Here is an 18,993-nt window from a genome sequence, read left to right on the forward strand (position 1 = left end):
ATGTTAAATAATTATTACAGAATTATAGTGCATTAAAATATATTAAAATCGATTGAAAAAATTATGTAATTAATATATGTTACTGCGGTATACATTCGAAGGGGGAAATAATCGATCGATCGGTAATAAAATCAAAAACAAAGTATTTATTAAGCGCAAATTCATACGCATATCATACACGCTTAATTTACAATGCATTCACATCGTTATAATTACAACACACTTGCGCCACCCGCTTGTGTCAATAGAGATACTTACATAACACCAGTATTACACTTAACAGGAAAACGTCGAGCTTTTACTCGCTTTTGAAACAACATATTGACGAAAAACGCGAAATCGCTCATTACAACAACAACACGTCTGCGACGCGTATATGGATCTCATCCTAAATTACTTTTACACTCCTGTAAAGTAAAAATGGCTTTAATTTCGTTAGGCATGATAGTTCATTCTCTGCAAATCAGTTTAAATTGATCCTCTCGTTAAACGTTCTCGTGTCACGTTGATTTCTCAGACGGTGATCTAGATTTCAAATATCATTCGCCGACACGAAGGATGCCCGAACTTTTGTGTCGTGCGAAGTCCAAGATCCAGGACCTTCCTGAGTGTAATTCCCCCGCGATCGAGGACGCGCTACGAGTTTATGACGTACGTAATCCAATCGACGGTCTTGGCCACGCGATGATAGATCCCCGGTTGGCCTGGCTGCGCGCAGGAGTAACCTGCGGATACGATGCCGATGAGGTACCATCGGCCAGTTTTCTCCAGCATCAACGGACCTCCGCTGTCACCCTGCAAATTAAAAGCGGCTCGTACTCCCGAGGAGGCGCGTTGGCGAGGAGGAGGCAGGGAAGAAGAACCAAGGAAAACGGGACGACGATTCATCGTATAAACATTACGCACCCACGATGACGAAAGCGCTTACCTGACATGAATCCTTACCGCCGCCGCGGTAACCGGCGCACATCATCTCATCATAAATGACGACGTTGATGCCGTTGGACCGATGCCACCGCTCGCAGAGGCGATTATCGATCACGGGCACGTCTACAGCTTGCAGCGTCTTGGGCCGTAATCTAGAACCTAAATGAAATAAGTTGTATAATGAGGTAAACAGCTGACAGGGACAAATAATTAGATTTTAATTATTTATAGCGAATTAATATTAGAGTTATGAGTGTGTTCTTTATTTCTCTCTTCGAATATGCTTATAATTCAATATTTGTTATATTAATATTGCAAGAAATCATTATTCGGTAACCAAACTCAAAGAATTTTGATTCAGAATTTATAGGACGAGAAATGAAAAGTGAGTTTAAAATTATATTAGCGGATAAAACAATTTTTTCACAAGTAGAGCGCTACCTGCTTGCAAGGCACCCCATCCCGCAGCCCAGCCGTATTGCCCCAGGAAATCTTCGTTTTTCTCCGGTAAGCATATAGGCGCTATATGGGGCATATAATGTACCGGTCGATCCAATCGAAGCACAGCCACGTCGAATCTGATAAACAACAACAAAGGGACGCATGAAATCGATAGAGTTTATTCTGTTTAACACATTCAGCACTGTATACATGCTATATATATATTCGAGGTATCCACACATTTGGAATGTTTTTAGTAACACACGCGAAAACGCACCTGTCCGCCTGCGGCGTGAATTTAAAGTAGGGATGCACCCTGATCTCTCGAACCCCAAAAGTATAAGCTGGCAGAGACTCGGTCGCGGAATTCACCACGTAATCGCCGAGAGTGACCTGGACTTGTCGCGCCGACGCTCTAACATTCAAAATATTTATTAAATATTCTAATTAATATCGATCTATACTTAAAACTTAATAATTGCGCGCGCGAAACAAGTACATGCAAACAGATTGTTCCGCACTCACTTGGCGACGCAATGCCCAGCGGTGACGACGTGAAATCGGTTGACCAAAGTGCCACCGCATCTGCTGGAACCGATCCGTATGTACGCCTGTCAAGACACAAAAAAAAGAACACAAGAAATCTTAACGATAGGTCTTAAGGGAAATCCGAACTAAGGTGTCTCGCATTATCTATTGTGACCTGACCTGCCACGGGAAACTCCCAAAACCGGCGTCGTCGCCACCGACGATCCTCCTCTGCGCGATTTGTTTCGAGACGACCGGTACGCCGCAACCTGTAAAACGCAATTGCCTGGATTCGCGTGCAATTAAAGTGTCGTCGTTATAATTATAGCGTCGCTGTCGAGTCTAATTATTTGGCATGACGAGTTGCGTCTAAAGTTGCCAAATTTTCCCTTCTGAAATAGAACGCAGGTATCAAGTAAATTAATTCCGCAGGAATTTAGCAGAACTCTTGTAGAATAGTAATTAGAATAATACTTAATACATGAAGTATAGTTAAGTGGGAAGCTATTTTTTTTGCGACGAATAAAACAGCGGGAATCCTGAATCGTTCTGTGTGCACAGAACGTCTGGTAATCCTAACGATGCCGCAACCTGCGGTTACAATAACGCGCAATGACGTTTAAATGCAGTTTCATGACAACCTCAAACACCTTCAGAGTCGAACCGCACAGACTGTCGAAGGTATAATATACAATAATCGACAGCGACAAAAATGTTTCCCTCCCCCGTTCTTTACTTGCCGAAATTGAACTTGGAGTAATGCGATGATTCTTTAATAGCTCCTCCTGTCTAATTTCAATGTTGAATCCTGACTTGCATTGCGTGTAATCAAGTAATTTTGTCAGTAATCGAGTAACTCCCAGCGTTACGTTGATCACTTACACGAATGTCGCCCGACAGATAAAAAAAAATAGCATTATTCATGATTGTTCGGACATTAGCCTTTAAATTAAAGCTGATAAAAAAAGTTAATAAAAAAAAATCTCGATATAAAAATAAACAAGCTTGTTGATTGATGTATAATACATTATAAAATCAATAGTTTGAAATGTTCACAATTATTACAATCATTTTTATTCATGCGACACTGTTATTTTTTGAAGAACAACACTGTTATTTCTTTGAAAAAAATAAAAATTCCAAAACTCGGTTAATTTCATTAATATTAATACATTCTATAATATAGGTCATATGGGACATACGTTACAATTTCAATTATAATAAAGTTAAAAGATTATCTTTTACATTTATTAGATTACTTGGAATTGCAAAGGGCATTACAAAGATGTCCTTCAATTAGTCGCGGGCAAATTCATGCGCTTATTAGTGCACCGCTTTGTGTAAAGCGTTCCCTTGCGAAAAACGGTTGTCGCGAATGCAGCGAAGCGTTTTATCGCGTAGATTACGGGAAAGAGACGGAGCATAGATCGTCAAAGTTTTATGAGTCGATGGCGGTTGCAGAAAAACGCGTTTCACCATTTAGAAAATTAATCCGCGAACGACGACAGCTGTTATGATATCTACATCCATTCGCCTGCTGCGCTTTCTACCATTTTCTAGAGCTTATATTATCCCTTTGTAAGAAATGACCTACGATTTCTATCGTGTAGCTTCGTTCGTTAATTCAGCAAGAACTTGTACTTCTCCGTTCAAGCGGACAATTGATTTAGACAAGACCGAGGCATCTCGAGGCGAAAAATGCCAGAGGGATCGGGATCAAGGAGACGGCCGTTTGCAAACAGGATCGTTAACATTTACGGGAATTCAGACGGATAATCGTGCGGAAAAACACAACGTAGCAACACCGATAAAAACAATGTTCGGGACAAACATGCATAAAGATAGAAAATTTATTTTTGTGATTTTACTTAACATGCTTGGATGGCATATCACATGTACATGCAAATCACGAAGACGGAGAAGGTCAAAGGAACATAAAATCGAGTCGAAGAAGAAAGAATCGTGGTATTAAAAGGAAGAAAGAATTCAAGACGATAAATGGAAGACATCCGGCAAGGAAACTGTGTGCAATTTCTCGAGACAAACGCGAAGGAGAAGTAGGATTGCATGCTTGGAATACACGCGAATGTGCGGAGTGTCGTGAAATAGTTGACAAAGAGAAAAATAGTCGACTAGGAAATTAGGGGAAGAACAAAAAAAGAGGGGGAAGAGACTAAAGAGACAAGGGTACATCTCATGCTTTCAAGTGCGGTGCTAAAGTAACGGACGGCATGCTGTTTCGAAGGAAGGACTTACGATCGTCGCTGGCGGTCTCCGTGTACAAATCCAGCGGAAGCGGCCGAGATTGATCTCTAGGCGACTCGATCAGGTTATAATCAGTGAGAGCTTTAGGGTCTTTCCGCTGACAACACGCGTACATAATGCCGCCGCAGCTGCCGTCCAATAGGCCAGCAGTCATCCAGCACATTAGAAAAAATTCGCAGCTCCGTCCGTCCGCGCACAATGTATCGTCGCCTTTCCACAGCGGTCTTTTTTGTTGGCGCGTCTCTGCACAAAATATGGAAACTCTTGTCTCTCTTCCGCGCGGGCTGTCAAGTTACGTTATCGGTCCTGGAGCGATAGCGACTTTGTGACGCTATCAATGCGCGACGCGGCCGAACCAGATAATGTCCGAGCAAATTCGCCAAAAGGCATTTTATTGCAATTATTTTCTAATCTAATCTCAATTGACTATGTTAATATGAAAGTAAAAATAAATATAAATTAAAATAAGGCTACCGGGCGATTGTTAATGCCCAATCACACATATATGTATATTATTAATATTAAATATTCAAAGATACATGAATGTAAATACACTACGAAGTACGATTGTTTCGATTCTTTTTGGAGTTATCCTCAGCGTACAATTTCATAATCAAATGCGATTAATCCTTTGATAATGGATGAATCACTTATGGTTACCAGTTCCAAAATACATTCTTGTCATTTGAGAGAGGAACAGCACCGCTAGAAATGGATTATTTTCTCCAAGGTCGAGATCCAAAAATGAAGTTTTGAAGAAGGAAGTGCGATTTATCAATGTAATTGTATACAATGATAAATCGATTATCGCAGAGAAATGCCATCAGTAATATCAGTATATATAAATCAGTAATATCAGTATAAATAGGAAATGCGATAAACATCTCAATCGTAAATGACTCATTCATTATCACGATCGAGGATTAATTACCGTAATTATTATAGAATACGTACACACGTTGTACGCTGAGAATGACTTCAAAAACAGTCGAAACGTTTGTTCGTTCATAATGTACTTACACTCAAGTATATGAATATTTAATATTAATAATAAACATATGATTGGACACTAACTACTCTGTACTCACATATATTAATCTTATTTTAATTTGTATTTAGTTCTAATCTTAATTTATATGAAACTATGTTAACAAAAAAATAGAAACCAAAGAGGTTCCAATAGAACTCTTCTCACATCGGTTATCGATTATTAAAAATTGGAAAATTATTAATATCAGATATAATTGTGACTGCTATATATTAACAGTTTGAATCATACGTTGCAGGCCCTAGTATAAGTGCGAGAAGTTGAAACTCTCTAACATAAATCTTTTCGGTCAATTTTTCGATATTCAATTATTGACACTCGATGCAATTATTAATCAACAATCGAAGGAATGCCGCCGTTTTTATTTCATCGATTACTCCAAGTCTAACTTCGAAACGGACGCAAATTAAAATCTAGGACTGATTTAAAATTTAGGTATGACCATTGCAAAACAAAAAATATATTAATATTTGAACTATTTGATCCTCACTTTAATTGAAGACTATATTTCTAATTATATTTACATTATTTGAAGAACATAAATTTGAAAAATTTAAGGATATATATTTATATATATGCTTTTTCTAGCAAGATCATCACATCTTTTATAATTGATTCATGAACAATTTAATAATACAATATTTATAATTAGTAGTTAAAATCGTCGGGTGAAACAGTTATCGCTAGAATTGTATTCTAATGTAGCCGAGAACAAAGATCAATGGCAAAATTAAATCAATCCCGCTGAAATCTAATCAGGATAAGACTGTTCAAGGCGAATGATGGAAAAAGCATCGACATGGTAATATTAACCCGTTTCTCCAACAGACTTTCTACAGAGAAACATTTGGGCAATCGTAAAAGGACCTCGTACCAGTTCAGCGTGACAACGATTTACCGTCCGGCGGCAAAGCGCGACGTCGACGATGTCGTAACGATTTCCGTGTCTTGGACCACGACGGAAGTCGTCGACTGTAATGGAAATAAGTTTCGCGCGCTATTAACAAGTGGGACGTTGCGCGACTAACCGTCCGATTTTTACGACGTTTACTCGAGAGGACGAAGTCACCGCGGGGCGATCAACTAAGCCGACGAACTAAACGAACTTGGAAGGAATCGGAAATTCTCTGAAATATTAATCGTTACGGCTAACTATCGAGTTTTGCGATTTCGCTAGTACGCTATACACGTACCTGTTTCCAATCTGGGATAATCATCCGGCGTCTGCTTCCGGAGGTCTGAAATAAAGAGATGCTATTCTGGAAAAACGCAATCATTGCAAAACAAAAGAAAAAATAAAACTATTTTGTACAAAAAAAAACGAATCGTTCAAATTTGATGAAAAATGCATTTGATAAACAGATAGAATTAATTATTTAAAAATTAAAAAAAAAAAGATATTGATATGAGAATTCATTAACTTTATTCTCGTAATTGCTCGAGAAATTAAATACTACATTATAATATACACGGTTGTTGTTTGTAATGATAAATTAGTGATTGTTACAGCTTGTTGCACCGGCATTACATATCTTATGCTCGCGAGTTAGTTCACTCGATCGCGTCGGAGATAAGCGTTGGTACGTTCACAATTGAAATGATTCGAAAGTTTCATATAACGCATCATTTGTATTTACACGCTTCTATAGGCATCTCGTCGATGAGGCGCTATTTGCACGGCAAATCGAATTACCAGAAGCGGCGGGATTACGCGAGCGCACGAAGAAAAGGAAGAAAGTAAAAGGGAAAAGAATTTATTATGCATTCAAAGAATAACGTGCAGCACACAGCGCACGTTAAACACAGGCCTGTATGAAACGTTGCAATATATCTAAGTATTATAGGTGTCTAACCCATAATTTCTAATACTGCATTTAAACATTTAAAGCATGGAGAACGTATATTTGAAGTGGGCACGCTTCTGGACCGTTTAAATATTAGAAATTATGTGTAATTTACAGTTTACAGTCCAATAAATTATAATGGGAATTAAAAAGGAAACGGATCTCTGATCAATATTTATTTTAAAGCTTCCGGTAGAAATGGTAAAAAAAAGATTAATATAGCGTTAATTCACAAGCAGAAAATAGTAGGTTTTAAATGATTGGAAAAATTAAAGTATTAATGCGTGTGTATCATTCCATCTAAAAAAAATGAGAGGATCTTACCTCTGATGTCGTCTTCGAAATCTGGCAGCTGGTTGGACTGCTGGAAAAAAGAGGCCGCACCGCCTCCGACCGGCGGCAGGAAGTCGTTGTCGCGAAATATCAGTCGTGGCGTCCGATGGGACATCACCGGCCTGTTGTAATCGGCGATTGCGGGGCTCCTCCAGAGGGACTTGTGCTGCCTCCACGAGCCCGGGAATTGGGCCTGCGAAACGAAACGCGCGGGCGGATGCGACCCAAGATTCCTGCCGTGTGGCGTCGGACCGCCCTCGAGGAGATAAGCGGCGGACCCCGTCGGAAATCGCACGTATCTTCGCCGACGGATCGCCACCACCCCGGTGCGATTGGCCTCGTACCTTCGCACATCGACAGCCGAGGAATCGGAGCTCGTGAACGGCGACACCCCGCTCGCCGTCAGGCTTGAGGAGAGACTCAGGACGACCGCAGCGAGAAGCCAATGACGCGGTGCACCCATCGTTTTACCGAACGATTAGAAATTGTCGCTCAAAGATCAAGCGTTGAAGAGTTTACTAGATGACTCCGTTTATCGACAATTGATTTCCGCAAACGGTACGCGTTCCATTTAGAAGTTCGCGCATTCACGTGAATTTATTTCAATTAGCTAATCTGCTGATCGTCTTCGTTCCGTTTTCCATTTCCTCACAGGATACAGGTGATCTCGTTGTTTGTGGTAACAAATTTTTTCACCGAGCCAATTTTTCGCCCCCTTTAAAAAATTAAATGATTATATATAATACGCAGTATAAATTAAAAGATTATATATAATATGTAAAATAAATTATTATTCGCAAAAACGATTATTGTAACAAAATGTATTTTACATTATTTTCTAAATGCGTGTCAGATAAGGCGAGACGCGTTTATTGTAAATGATTTATCCACGTGTTATATGTAATATGTATAATACTTGAATCCTAGACAAAATCTGTCATTACTCAATTCAGACTGATTTTCTCCACGAGTTTCACGAGTTGTTAATCATCATCGAACGAATGCTTGATTCCTATAAAGCGAAAGGAAATGCGCTTCGTTCGTACTCACAGCTAGGTAGAATCGTCGAAGATTCTGATTCAACGAGGAATGCCACACTTGAACAATTATTGATAGCGGTTTCACGTTGAATCGAAGAACTTTCATTTGGTACTGAGCCATTCGTGATCATTACTAGTATTTATAAAGAATTCTTATCAGATGTCTTTCTCGATAAAATACACAAGTTATTTTGATAAAAACCTGCAGGAGAGTAGATGCAGACATAGATTGTTGTCTCAATATACGTAACGTATTTTATTTTGGCAATGAAATTCGCACGTATTTGATAACAAGTTTAACACTTATTATCAATTCTCACGAGACTCGTTAAAAACAAAATGAATTGATTGTTTCTTAATTATTTCATAAAATCTTGCGTCCAAAGAGCACGTACGATATTGGCGCTTCATTTTATCTTTATTCTTCATTAAAACATAGATAGGCGCAATTGATAGGCGCGGGATTTTCGAAAAAAATAGACTTATCCATATTTTTTAAAAGTGAATCAGTGAAATCATCACTAATAGTGCTGTAACTAGTGCAATCGTGCAAATCGTGTGCAATCACTATACACTACCGGTCAAAGTTTAAGTTTAAGTTTAAAAATAGGCAAAAATTTACCTTCAGTAAATTTTTTAAAGTTTAAAAATGTAGGTTACTTGAAATTGCAATATTTTGCTAAATAATCGGCGTAGGAAAAATTTTTTTTGCATAAAGAATCTCTATTTTTTTTACGATTTTTACGTTTTTTTAACGATATATTCGTCAATTATTCGCTGAGTAACAAAAGTTTAAAAATGGGCAAAAATTTATTGAGAGTGAACAAACTTTTGATCAATAGTGTAAATAATTTTTTTTTTATTAAAAATAAATATTTTTTTAGTAGCGTATATCGCCTACATGTAGTGCATTCTGGATATTTATTATGGCAAAATGATCTACATCTATTTATAATATTTAAGTGAATGGAAACCTGGGGAGGAAGAGGAGGGGGGTGCAAAATTTTAAGTTCGCACCGGACACAAAGATAGCTAGTTACAGGCACTGATCACTGATTGTCAGTGTATATTATTTTCCAATGGAATTATTAATAGAAGTTTTTTTTTTCAGAAACTACTTTTTTTCAAAAATCCCGCGATATCAATTGCGCCTATCTTTATTTTAATGATGAATAAAGATAAAACGAAGCGCTAATATTGGACGCAAGATTTTAAGAAATAATTAAGAAACAATCAGGTTAATTCATTTTTAGGCGCCGATAATTCCACTCGAAACTGAAATTGATATACACTGATAATCAGTGATGATTCCGCTGATTAACATTTAGAGAGTATGAACATTATAAGCAATGCTTGAAGGATAAAGAATTAAAGTGGAGAACAACTTCTATAATCCATAAATTCCTTTCAGCAGGACAGGACAAAATCCAGCGTCACGATCCTCCGTAACGAGTGAAAGTAAAGAAGTTCATCCGGAACCAAAGATCATGGCATTATACGCGAGAAAGATTCACTGAACGTGCTTAAATCCACCAACATCTCGAATGAAATTATCGCCCACGAACGATGTTAGCGAGAGAAAACGATGCGCTGGTAAAACTTTAATAAGGCTTTGAAATTTGTAAATCTTTATAATTCTAATTACTTATGCAATTACAATATTAGTGCGTCAACATTTTAAAAAATAATTTTATTAAATAAATAATCAGTAAATTTCTATCATAAGCACATTGAATCTGGTTATTACAACGCAAATAATAGAATATAAAATTTAAAAGAAATAATAGTCACTTTTTTGTTACCAAAATAACAATGCGCTAATCAGTGAATCGAAGTGAGTAAAAGTCGTTTCTGCTGTCGGAACTGGCGACAACATGTGCTTGAGTTTTTCTCTATTTTTGTTACAAAACTGATATGTCATCTGCACAATATCTGCTGAAACTAAACTAAGCAAAGTGAACAAGCTAAGCAATATCTGCTAAGCTAAACTAAGTTTATTGATAGCAAAAATAGAGAAAAACAAGCGTGAGGAATCATCAAGAACCTGTCACCAGCGATAGCAGAAACGATTTTCATTTACTTCGATTGTTAATTGGATCAATACTGATGGTAAAAAGATAGAAAAACTGAAGAAACTACTATCGCAACTGAACAGTTGATAGTAGCAGATACGCGGAAAGATACAGTAGGATCTGTTACACTGACGTCAAATTATCTTCAGAAACTGTGCAAGCGAGAAAAATCTCCGCTGTCACTGAATATACTTACAAGCCGCTAGTGTTTCCTAATATCTGTTTCTCGCATTTAAAATTTGTCGAGCTTCTCTATATAACCAATGTCTAATCGAATTTTGAACATGTCATAATTATTTGTGCATTATTTATATATGCATTAGTGCGAGATATGAATAATGTTTTTGCGATATAAGCTAATAATGATTAATGAGTATAAATACTTAAAAATGATCGCTAGGAGAAAGGCGAAAATATTTTTGTGATATTTTCAGATCAGAGTATTCTCGGAATTGAATGAAAAAAAAATTAATTAATAATTACTTGCTAAATTTTTGCGATTATATGTGACGACAGCTTGTGCTCGATTTCTGCTGTGTTCTTGCCGTCAAGAGCTGATAAAGCAAATCGCGTTCTGTATCTGCTGCATTTTCGCTGTCACACGGTCGTGGACGGCAGGCTGTGCTCGATTTTTGCTGTATTTTTGCTGTCAGTATTCGATACGGCGAGCTGTATTTGATATTTACTACGTATTTGCTGCCATAATGTGGCACCAGGGTAATACTTGATTTTTGCTGCATTTCTATCATCGTTTTAAGTGGGCAAGCTGTGCTATCAAAGACTAAGTTTAATGAGAAAGCAGCAGCTTAAAATCTGCTGGAAAGTCATGATGGTGTTTGTTGGCATGGTACTTGCATATTGCTAGCATTTTGCTATCTGGGTATATTAGACTTTTATGAATATACCTTCAATAACTTTAGCTGCAGTTGCATTATATTTAGCAGTACAACAACAATAGATTATAAGTTAAATAAATAAAGGTAAGGCAAGGTAAGGTGATTTTATAAAAAATAAGCGGTATAGTTAAGTTATCTGAGCCGATTATTAGTAAAGGCAAATCGGTTAATCAAAACCGTTAACGCTTTTGATAAACTCTCGAGCCAAACAGTATAGCTAAATTTATTACAGTATAGCTAAAGATATAACAAACAAATTTGTCCCAATTAAATCTTTTTGAAAGTCCACTTTTCGAATGCCGTTCAATATTAACAGGCAACATTGATAGATCTCACACTTTGGCGCGAATAAATCGAAGAACGACTTTCGAAGCATTATATTAGTTAAAAAGACTAAAAGGAAATCAGGAAGAATATAATTGTTCATTAAATAATCTTGGTGGACGACCTTGCCGGGCCACCGCCAATCGCGGCGGTGAAGATGAACGGTTCGATGTGTTAGTAGGTCATTGGCTCTATACGTCGCGTGGATCCACCAGAAGTGAAAGTATACACTTCGTGCGTGCACGACAGTGTGAAGTTCACGTTCACGCGGTGCCACCCACCGCCCTGGCGGCGGAAGTTATATACAAATCGCTGCTCGTATCGTTCTCCGAAGACCTCCTCGCTTTTTGCTCCCTCCAATTTTATCCCCTTTGTCCCCCTGCGAGTACGTTGCCGCGAAATGCCAGGCGAATGCACGCGAGTCCGTTGCGCACGGTGATTTTCACCGTGAAAGTGTTCGATTACTACAACGCGATGCCTCTTTTGTCCTGATCTTTGTAATTCCCGACTGAGATTCCCAACACTGTTGTTTTTCTTTCCTTCGCGAATTACAGATAGTGAAACGCCGTGATCTTTTTTTTCAAGATTTGCAGCTCCGTCAAGTATTATACTTGAGTGCAAATAACAGATATGCGCGTATCAAATTGCGAAATCGAGAAGTAATGTTGATCACGTGATTCTGCAGTGTACTAATATGTTACATACTTTTTTTAGAAGCTGAATATACTTGGATAATAATTTTGCTACAGATTTGTTCTTATCGATATTATTATTATTGTTTCTCATCCTTCGATTCGATTGAAAGCTATATATAAAGATGACAATTAAATTTTTGCGGCAGTTAATAAAATCAGTTAATAAAATAATTCTATATCATCCAGTTGTTTACCGGTTGGAGCCCGCATCCGTTTTCAGCTGTCAGTGAAAGCACGCACATGCAAGCACCCACACGGATCGGGATCCTCCGATCATCACGCGTCCCTTCTTTTCTCCCGCGTGTAATCGGCGCGGTGGCGATGTCGAATTCCGCGTGTGAGTCGACATTTAAGAACGTGAAGACCCATCACTTTCTCTCGGGCGTCCGCGCGCGGGAGCTCGTCATTACTTTCGCCCAAATCGAAGGATAATCGTTCTCTCGTGCGCGCGGCGCGGCGCGGCGCGGCGCGGCGTTCCGCTGCGCTAGGATCGGTTACGATTTTCCTTCGACGCCATCGCGTACACCCTAATAGCTGACGACAACAATGGGGAAACCGGCCAAGCGTCACGGAGAAAGAGCTCTGCACGCGCCGCCGAGCCGCAGACGATAATGTCGACGATAAATACGCACGTGTGCGCGCGCGTCCGGAATTATATTATATAATAAAACTAAATAGTAACTAGCGCTGAAAATGAAGCGCTATTACATCGCGCGAGCGCGTTGTTAAGCATACCCAGTCGCGGAAATTAATTTTCCGTATAATGTAGTATATAAGAGAATAATTCTTGTTGCGGTATCGATATAAGTATTATATTTCAAAATTGTATATTATATGTATGTACTTCGATATAAGTACTCTATCATTACGCGTATCTATATTGAAGATCACGTAGCCGAAGTTTCCCCATAGAATGATGGAAATAATATGCAATAACAGCGTCGGAATTTACAATTACCTAAGTACGTTTCCAGGATCATTTTTCACTTGTCACTTGACGCCATAAATGTTCATTTCTAATTTAGATATTACGGATTAATTTTAATCTCGGCTTAACTTACTTTTATCTTTACTCAAGAATTAGAAAAAGAGATAAAGAGTAAGTTGAGATTAAAAGATTAAAGTTAATCTACATTGACAAAAATCGTAAAAATTCTCTGTCATTTTAATTCATCATTAAGATAAGATAATAGCTAACTCTTGATGTTGCTGACCTTCTGGCTGTATAAATTTATATAGACCAAGCCTGCAGGCTTGAACATGTTCAAGTTCACGTACATCGAGCGGCAGAGGCCTCTCATCTTTCGATCGTTGCGGTAATCGCACCGGATGTGTCGCACCACGTCGCTCGGATGCGAAGCCGAGCTCTTCCGACCGAGAAAATGTGGTCGGATCAGATACATATATGTATATTCGAATTCGTCTTCGAATACGGCACACCCTTCGAAAACACATCGGATCGCTCATTCGTTGCCGTAATCGCACCGGATACGCCGCGCCTGACGTGAAGTATATAAGATAACCCGCGCGAAGTATATAGACGCGGGTTATAAGGAATCTGAATAGATATATCAAAAATTCGTCCTTGTGTCTTCGAAAACGCATCCGCGTTTCCTTTCAAGGCCTATAGAAACCGTTCTCTTCTCCCCGAAGAAATCTCGACGTCGCAACCGCGGTTGATCTTATTCACGGCCTTGAAAAGAGTAAGCATTTTCGCGGTCTAATTCACCGATATCTTTCGTGACGAACACTTTCCATTGTGTAACGAATCTTTTCTCGCTGACCGCCTCGTTTCTAGCTGGGCCGTTTTCAGCCACGGAGATGATGGACGTGCAATAACAACGAGCGATCGCCTTGGCGATTCGAGCGAGCAATTATGTAAAAATCTAAGTGTTCCGCGAGACAAAAACCCATAAGAAAGATCGACATGTTTCTATCAGGTCTGTTTGCCTTGCTCGGAGAATCGCAAGATGCATCTGCTCTCACGGCGCTTATTGTTAGACAACTTAGATGACACATGGGTTTTAAAAGCCTGTACTCGTACAACGTCGGTCTCTTCCACGTTTCTCTCGTCAGGCCTCTATCGAATTCCGTTACGTAAACCACGAGAAGTGTTTGGGCAACGCGTGTACGACGGTACCGAAGCGTGCATCCTCAATGCGACGCGCGCGGCGTCGCCAGCGTTTCTTTTTGAGAAAGAACGGAAGTACTTTCACTGCCTACGAGGTTGGCAGCTTAAAAAAAAAACCCACCTTCGATGCGCCACGTGACGCGGAATTCGTGCTTTAAACCGGCGATCACGCGCGTCTTGCGAAACCTGGTGTCTTCCTTCCGAAATCAACGGAGGAGAAGGAGGGGAGAGGGACTTTCTTTTATTAAGAAATTACCAAAAATGTAACCGCTCTCGTGTCGAAAGAACTCAAGGAGAGCGCGACGTTTTTTGTCGGCGCACCATTTTGTATCTCGTTGGAACAAGTTTCTGTGTATAAACCGTATTAACTAATACAATTGTTCGGAGTATGCAGGTGAAATCTTCCGCGCGGGAGATTTAGGTAGACAATCCGGTCTCGTGCGAAATCAATTATTTCGTCGTGAAAAAATACTCTTTTAAAATCAATTTTAACGTAATTGCGAATTATCTGAAATTGATATTCAACTGGAGTATTCTTTTCTTAGCGGGTTCCTATTATTAAGATTATACTATTATTAAGCCTAGAAATCGCTAACATAACGCGATTATTAAACTTAACGTCGTATTATGTTGAAATCCAGGTTGAGAATCTGCAGGCACCGATCGTTTCCATGCATCAAAATCACCGCGCGCGCGTGCACCGGCTCGCGCTTTTCGCTTAACACACTTTTTATACGTAAGAAACGACTGATAGCCTCTCTTTGGAAAGATAGGTGCTCTCCACCGAGAGCCGCGAGTTGCCTTGCTTTCTCTCCCCGCTTTTATTAGTAACTGCCGTTTAATCACACATTAAGCTTAACGAAACGAAACGAAACCGAGCATTCCGTTCTACGTGCCTTCCACCCATCGCGCCGATTCCGGCAATAAATCGAATAAATTTGATCTGCTTCGAGATGTGTGTTCGCGATTTATCGTTCGTACAATCGAGCGCCGCCGCGCGAGAAAACGCGCCGCGGGAGAAAGTTTTCATTTTCGAAGTTGAGTCGATCGCTTTTACGAGGATCGACTTGCATTGTTAACAAAAAAAAATGCAGTGGAAGATAAGCTGAATTTCTTGCAGTGTTTCTCGATCGTGAGATAAATCTCTCATCGCGATGCACTCTGTGTTTTAGAAAACACCTGCCTCGAATTGTTTCTCTCGGTGATAATGAACCGCACACACGGCGACCTCGAATTATGAACCTCAAATTGCATCTTGTTACAGAAGCGCAACAATCTTTTCTCTTTCGAATGTTTGCTTTCTCCCTGCTAAGTAATACATGTTATTCCCCCACTATGGTTTTAAGAAATATTTTATAATATTTCACACCGGAGATAACGACGTTCATTAGAGCTCTCCGCTTCTGTCTCATTCTGTGTGAACGATTCCCAGATTTTGCGCGTATTCTTTTTATATATATATATCAGCGTTTTCAAGATTAGAAAATAGAAAACGCGCGCGAGAAATAAAATAGACCAACGAGTCTACCCGAAGAGGGGGAGACAAATCGGCGTGAGACTGCACTCACCGATTCAGCAGACGTGACCTTCCCGGATTTCTCCTCGGCCGATCGAAGCAATGCGAGCGATTTCTTCAGGGGGAACCAGCCGCCAGGACGCTACTCCTGCCGCCCGCTCTTTTGCGACCTCTTCGTCTGCCTCGTACGACCGAGGTAGTCCTCAGCACCATAACACAATTCGAGATACCGTCGCGATGAGTCGTTCCTTTCGTATGTCACCGCGAAATGTTGCCCGTCGTTGATTAACTTCCAATTCCACGAAAGCCCGCTCGCGCACTCGCGATTTATATTTATATATATTTATATATATCAAAAATATATCAACAGAGAAGAAAAATAGAGAGAGAGAGAGAGAGAGAGAGAGAGAGAGAGAGAGAAAGGGTAAGGCCCAACAGAACCTACGATTGCACTTCCGAAACTATTGCAAAAAAAACTAAAAGCGTCTTCTTCACGTAGTCGCGCGATAACGCGGCACGATACGATAAGGCAACCTCTTGTCACTTCAGTGACTAAATCCGTGATGAATCCGTCAAGTGTCGGGATTCCGATCGTCCGTATCAGCAAAACACCGTCGCCGCGAGTACGTCTCTCTCATTTTTTTTTTCCTTGCACTTGCTACCGACGATATAGACGATTCTATCTTCCACCGGGATTCTCCAAAAATCTCTCCCGATCCGAAAGAGAATTTCTTTTTTTTTGAACGGGAAATCCAACACTTCGTGGACGGCCGATGGAGCGTGTCGGTTACCACACGGTGGCGAAGCTCCACGCCGTGTGGAGGACTCGCACCATGGGTCTGTCCTCTCGCGTCGAGGGGCCCCGGAGAACGCCTGCTCGCCTGCTCGGTCCGTCGGTGTCCGCCGGCACCGCTACGTCTGCTCTCACTTTCTCCGTCGAGTAGTTTCATTTCGGTACGTAAAACTCTCTCGCGCGGTGTCTCCCCACTATGCGTGCGAGGCGACAGCCATCAGCGCCGCCATCAGCTCCTTGGCATTCGAATCTGAAAGAAAAAAAAAAAGGAACTGACCGACGCCAGCGGGGAGGACTCGCGATTGTCCTTCGATCATCCAGAATGACTCTTCTCTTCTTCTACCTTTCTCTCTTCCTTTATTCGCCTCCGGGGTTTCATCGACCTTCCGTAATACCTTTCGATATCCGTGGATGGGGATCTCCAAGATATACGATAGCTTTAACGTTTTGAAATATTATAAATTTTATATATTTTTGTGATAATGCGTTTGTAACAATGCTAGCACGTATTTATATTTTATCTCAAGCATTGGAGAGAGAGAAAGATAAATAGATAATTGTATAAAAGTGCGATTAAGATAGAATGACATCCCCTAAAACTTGCGAAAGGTGAACGACATCTGATTGTCACCAAAACTCATGATGGCCTGCGTAATCTCCCGCCGCATTGTTCCTTTGTTCGTTAATGACTGCCGCAGGATGAGCGAGGTGCAGGTACCTAATTTCTGATTTCATGCTAGAAAGTTACAGACACCTGACATTTCTATTTTATTAATTGAGGTGAGATCGCGCGAATATTCCGAAAAAGCATGGATGAAAGTACACCGTGAGTTATATAGAAATCATTACGCAGAAAAAAAAAGTTTCATCTCTACCAATCCAACATCTGTAATTCGAAGAATTCGTCAGGTAGTGATCAAATGTATAAAAATAATCCTGGCTGGAAGTGATGTTTCGCTCAACAAATTCTTCGCAATAGAATTTAGAATGCTTATTAGCATAATCGTCATATTAAATTGCACATCAATTTAATATGTGATATTACAACCTTAGCTTCAGTATAAGACTGCGTTTCAAGACCGACAAATAATCGGCGCGAAGTTTGCATGAATTGAAAATTGTATAAAAATTTATGCAAAAAAAAATTATGGGCGCCAATATCCGCTTTGTCCACGGATCTTTTTGCGCCTTATTTGTGTTGTAAAAATAAAGTGTTGAAAATTTCCAATTAAAATTGATGTGTTTGTTGCATCGTATTAAAGCTTAAAAAAATGGGGCATCTCTAATTCCCATAATATTTCTTCACGCTTTGCTGAACTGTTGTGAACATTTAGGAAGCAGTTTGAGACAATTAACTGCAGTCGACCATTCTGAGAATGAGCGTGGACTATTGTTTTACCGAAAAAGAGCATGAAAAATGGAAACTTTCCTTGAATTTTGTACTTCACAAAAAATCTAGTTATTATTATACATTTTTGATAATACAATTGAATTCACCGCGTTCTTTCAGAGTGGTAGTCCAATTAAGCTAATTAATAGAATATTCGCAGCGCGATCTGGGTTAGCGCCACTTCTCAAATCGAATTGTTTGCAAAGCTACGATTAAGGATTCTCGGCAAGTCCTTAAGTCGTTAGGGTCAACAATTCGACCCAAGAAAGAGAAAGAGACACATTCCGGTTCTTTGCGAACTTACGATGATGGACACCAGGAAATCGTTGCGCCGTGAATTATTATTTAAGCGGTGGTGAAAGTCGGTGACAAGTTGAAGAGCGGCGATGGGACAATTTCAATGAGATTATATTTCGGCGCGAAACTCTAACGTGCTTGCTTTCATGCTCGGATTCGCGCGGAAAATTGCGATTGCCCCGCGGAGCTCGCCCGCGAGCTTTGCTATAATCGTGATCGGTGAACGATGACGAGCCGTCCTGAGATTGCTTTCGAGATCGCGGCCTCCGCCGCTTGTCACAGCATTCCTGTGCGCTGATCGTGTAAATTATGGATCTCGCAGAGATCCGTTTCGGTAATACCTCGCGATTGCAAGGACGTAAGACGAGAATGGCACTCGGCTTTTTAAAAGTACGAGTTCTTGAAAAAAAAAGAAATCCGGGAAAGTGATACTTTATGATAAAAACATATACG

The 18,993-nt window shown here is 39.9% G+C and overlaps 1 protein-coding gene across 1 annotated transcript; it reads right to left on the bottom strand.

Annotated features, from left to right (window-relative positions):
• Positions 1-123: 123 nt before the first annotated feature.
• LOC105454886 (serine proteinase stubble) lies at positions 124-16,387 on the bottom strand. The gene is made up of 9 exons (XM_011697827.1): positions 16,113-16,387; positions 7,378-8,101; positions 6,403-6,447; positions 2,077-2,165; positions 1,894-1,979; positions 1,646-1,783; positions 1,369-1,505; positions 929-1,086; positions 124-795 (listed from the first exon to the last, which is right to left on the bottom strand). The coding sequence occupies exons 2-9, from the start codon at positions 7,847-7,849 to the stop codon at positions 637-639; spliced, it is 1,284 nt and encodes a 427-aa protein (XP_011696129.1). The 5' UTR covers positions 7,850-8,101; positions 16,113-16,387; the 3' UTR covers positions 124-636.
• Positions 16,388-18,993: the final 2,606 nt, after the last annotated feature.

The sequence above is a fragment of the Wasmannia auropunctata genome, unplaced genomic scaffold (assembly GCF_000956235.1).
Source record: "Wasmannia auropunctata unplaced genomic scaffold, wasmannia.A_1.0 LD335973.1, whole genome shotgun sequence".
NCBI classification, from domain to species: domain Eukaryota; kingdom Metazoa; phylum Arthropoda; class Insecta; order Hymenoptera; family Formicidae; genus Wasmannia; species Wasmannia auropunctata.

Coding starts and splice junctions, on each gene's coding strand:
- LOC105454886 (XM_011697827.1), bottom strand. CDS start 7,849: ATGGGTGCACCGCGTCATTGGCTTCTCGCTGCGGTCGTCCTGAGTCTC. Junction 1,980..2,076: donor TTGGGAGTTTCCCGTGGCAG/GTCAGGTCACAA, acceptor GTGTCTTGACAG/GCGTACATACGGATCGGTTC. Junction 1,784..1,893: donor GCTGGGCATTGCGTCGCCAA/GTGAGTGCGGAA, acceptor TTTGAATGTTAG/AGCGTCGGCGCGACAAGTCC.